A 4198-nucleotide genomic window follows, 5' to 3' on the forward strand; every position below is an offset into this window, starting at 1 on the left:
TTTGTGGTTCATGGAAACTAGAAATATGAAAACACTCAATAGGCAGCCATCCATAGGAATAGGCTATTGAAGAAGAAAGTCTCTAACTCTGCCACTGTCTTCAAAGCTTTGGATGTTTTCTTTCGCTCCAAATACACCTCTAAACCGCTTCACTTTGAGGACTACCATTAAAAAGTGTCTTTGGATATAGAGTTCCTACATAGAAAATTTTTATATTGGGGAAAGGAGATGATCCAAACATTTTCATTATACCAAGAATGTGGTAATAGTGTAGAAAATCAGCCTGCGATGTATCCTGATTTCATGAATATATTTTTAATACAAGGCCTATTTTTTGTCCATCCTAGTAGTAGGTAGTGGAAGAAGCATGACTCTTAAAAGTGTTAATATTTTTGTGTAAGTAATCGAAATATCATTAAAAAGCAAAAAAGCGCAACCTAGGTACTGAGAAGTATACAAGAGAAACACCTACCTAAAAAGAGAAGAAAAAAATAAAAAATAAGAAAATCATGAAAACTAAGCAAATTAGGATAGACAAACGCAACTGTTCAAAAGTAAAGAGTATTAAAGAAAAAAGACTTAAGCTCCACCGCTGTCTTCAAAACTTCTATAATTTCGTTCCCTCCAAAGACATTACAAAAGGCATAAAAGCACCATCTTTCACACAACTGCACTATGAGGAATACCATATAACCCCCTCCATCAAGCAAACAAGTCTACTACTTGTCTAGGCATAACCCAAGACAATCCAACACTACTGAAGGTGGCACTCCATAGGGCACAAGCAACCTTACAATAGAGAAGAAGATCCACAAACTCCCCTCTTCTTACACATATAACATCAATTGACCACAATGACATGCCTCTTCCTTAAGTTATCCATGGTAAGGATTTTCCCTCGGGTGGCCGACCTAGCAAAGAAAGCCACTTTCAAAGGAATCTTATTCCGCCAAATACTCCATCGTAAGGACAAGGACGCTTTAGAAAAATCTAACGTCGAACAACCCTCTTTTGGAGGAGGCCTAGCAAAGCCGCGCTTAAAGGTGTTAATGTTATATTTGTTTAGGTTTACCGTAGATGAGCTTATCAGTAGTTCCTGTCATTATCTTCTTTAAAATGGTTATTTGGCTAGAAATTGAAAAGTTGTAGAGAAATTTTAGTTGTGAGAAATATGAAAAGTTGGAATGCATGGTTAAATTCAGAAATCTAACAAATCCACTGTTTATTATAGAATGAATTTGCTATTTAGTTGCAAATCTCTTGCAGATTGTTTAAAACGAAGAATGGAACATTAAGGGATCTCAATGTCCATGACAACTATGCTGTATTTTTTATCTGCTTTCTGATGTGAAGGAATATGCACTGCCTGCAGGTAAATGTCATGTTGAAAGAACTGCCACTGGAGGAATTTGGCCCTGCGATCAACATTAGGGAGTACTCTTTCCTTGACAATCCATCAGTGCCAAAAGAGGTAAATGAGTATTTTTATTTCAATGGTCAAGTTACTTTCCTAGACCTGTCACTTAGTGGGGAACATCTTCGCTTGTTGCAGGTGAAAGGTTCATGGCTTGATGTTCAGCTTTGTCAAGAAGGAACCCGTGATTGTCATGCATCTAATGATACCAGTACACCAGGCGCACTCAGATTTCCAAAGCGCAGCAATGAAGAAACGGTATTGCAGATTTTTATACAGGCTTAATATTAGTATCTTATTAAATAAACTGAAACCAAACCCAAACACTTTAATGATTAAACAAACATAGCTTCTGTGCTTAGACTAAACATCATGATGCCGTTGGTCTGCTATATCTATTTTCATAGTAAGGGTTTATATTTATAGTGACTTGCTCATGCTAAACTAAAAAAACAATGGTAAATGGAATTTCTAGGTCACTCAATTTCGATTAATTATTAAAAAAAGAAAAAACTTTTAACAATATTTCCTGTGTTTTTGTACTTGTGAGTTATTTAGTAGTGCGTATTCTATATCTATTTGTTTGAAATTCATTGAGCAGCAGCTCAAATGACACTTTGTCTCTCCTTAAGAAGAGGTAAAAGGTAAGGTTGTAGGCACAAGATCGATTAGGTACATGTGCAACTTATCAATAATATATATTTTATACAGTTTTCTGAAAAACCTCCGTGACTTAAGTTGTAGATTCTCAGATAACTAAGATTAGAGTGGTATTATGTGCTCTTGAACACTATGTATCTTTTGCAGTGTCTCATCTCCCCTTAGAACTTACTGAACATGTCAAATTTTACTTGTATTATACAGTTCAAGGCTGTATTCTCCACATTCAAGGATGTCAAAGTCATCCAGTTCTCTTCAATGCAAGATGCTTTCCTAGGATTCAATGACAAGGTAAATCTTTTTTTTTTTTTTTTAATTTATTTTTTTCCCTCTTGTAATAAGGTAGTACATAAAAAACCACTTTTGTTATATTGTGCCGACAGAGTGTTAATCTTTATGTTCAGACAACGGAACAGAGATTCAAGAATCGCGTGAAGCGGTATGTTGGTATATGGTGTTGTGTGGGTAATCACACTCCCGGACACATATACTATGATATGTACTGGGATGAGAAACCTGGTTGGAAACCAATACCGCCTCAAACTCCAGAGGATGATCACCCACCTTTGTGATGTCCAATTTTAGGCTTATATTGGTCAAAAAACCACAAGAGCAATGGAGAGAAATATAAGAAAAAACATCCAGAGCTGGTTTAGTTCCTAACAAAGAGAAAATCTAGTTTAATGGAAGAGGTTGTACTATGTTGAAGAATGTTACATTGGTAGAATGGAAGAGGTTGTATCCAAAGAGAAAATCTAGTTTAAAATAGGGATGAGAGGACATTTACATTGCATAAGAATATAAATCATTTTTTATTTGTATGATATTTTTCATGGTGCAAAAATAAACGGAAGGTAATAATTTGAAGGAGAGAGTGATACTTGATTTGCTTTTTCACGTAAACATTATTATGGCCAGATTGCTTTTGATTAATTAGTATTATGTTCAAGAATGTTATTCTCTTCAATTCTATTGTTTGGTTGTGGATCCGGATTTCCTAAAGTTTATTAATTCATTGAGCCATGACTTTGCAAAATATGTCGTTTTTGTGGATTAGGATTTCCTAAAATTTTTTTATGGAATTCGGGTAGGAAATGAGAGGGGGTCGGGACCTAGATGCCCCAGGCAGGTGGAGCTTGCACTTTGGGCTGCTTGGGGCACTTGGGCCTTGATCCTCTCCTTTCTCATTCGTTGCCTGAATTATGTGGAATTTGGGCAAAGAATTTTAGGGAATTCTCAAAAACGTATCTCGTTTTTAATTTTTTATTTAACAATTTTTATTTTTCTTTCTAGAGACTTTCTCCTTAAATCTCTCTCTCGAATTTTTAGTTTGACTGTGGTAAAGATTCTTAAGTAGTTTTCTCTTCTTTCTTCTTACCCATTTAATTTTATTATTATTATTATTATTTTTTAAAAGTGCATTTAAACGGTGTAAACTCATTGGCCTTGAGATTTCAATGCATTTTACATTGGTTTACATTGGTCAGCCACCCTCAACGGGGTGGCCAACCACCCTTTATTTTTTATTATTTTTTTTATATATTTTTTTTTAATATAAAATAATATATATATATATATATTTTTGTTAGCCTTAACCATAATGAATATTCTCTGAGAGAGGATTCTGTTCATCATATATGGTGAAATACATATAACATAATAACGAAATGAGTGATTAATATGACATTATTGTATTCAACCCACATGCTTAGTAAGTTAGTAGCTTTACTTGTAGACTCTTCATGTTTATCCTCCTACACCCTTGTAGTTGTAGATGATGCCATCAGTCCCACCATCCTCTCTAGATGATACCATCTTTCCCAAGCGCTTACTTTCCCTTTCTTTCTTTTTCCCATGGACCTTGGACGACTTGAATCCTCTACATCAGCGGAGTCTGACAAGAGGCTGAATTCCTGTAGCACTACCGAGCTCACAAAAGGGTGTATTTTGAGAGAGTTAAGCAAATTTTGGCGAAAAATAGTATTTGACGAGCTTGTTAGGAATGCTCAGATTTTCATCGTCGGCTTCTTTTGCTTTGGATCAAATTTGACCCAACAGAGAGTCTCACTGCCATGCTAATCAGCAACACAATATATCAAATCTTACCCAACATTTCCTTTGTTC

The 4198-nt window shown here is 35.3% G+C and overlaps 1 protein-coding gene across 3 annotated transcripts in view; it reads left to right on the forward strand.

The window, feature by feature from the left end:
* LOC132174792 (arabinosyltransferase XEG113-like) overlaps positions 1 to 2987 on the forward strand; it is a 13475-nt gene extending 10488 nt beyond the window's left edge. For 2 of the 3 annotated variants that reach the window (XM_059586469.1, XM_059586470.1), the window contains exons 10-13: positions 1373 to 1471; positions 1553 to 1672; positions 2279 to 2365; positions 2458 to 2987. In XM_059586469.1, the coding sequence (XP_059442452.1) occupies positions 1373 to 1471; positions 1553 to 1672; positions 2279 to 2365; positions 2458 to 2646 (495 nt within the window). In that variant the 3' untranslated portion in view covers positions 2647 to 2987. The remainder of the gene's footprint in view (positions 1 to 1372; positions 1472 to 1552; positions 1673 to 2278; positions 2366 to 2457) is intronic. The other variant, XM_059586471.1, reaches the window with a different exon arrangement.
* Positions 2988 to 4198: the final 1211 nt, after the last annotated feature.

This window comes from Corylus avellana, chromosome ca3 (genome assembly GCF_901000735.1).
Source record: "Corylus avellana chromosome ca3, CavTom2PMs-1.0".
NCBI classification, from domain to species: Eukaryota; Viridiplantae; Streptophyta; class Magnoliopsida; order Fagales; family Betulaceae; genus Corylus; species Corylus avellana.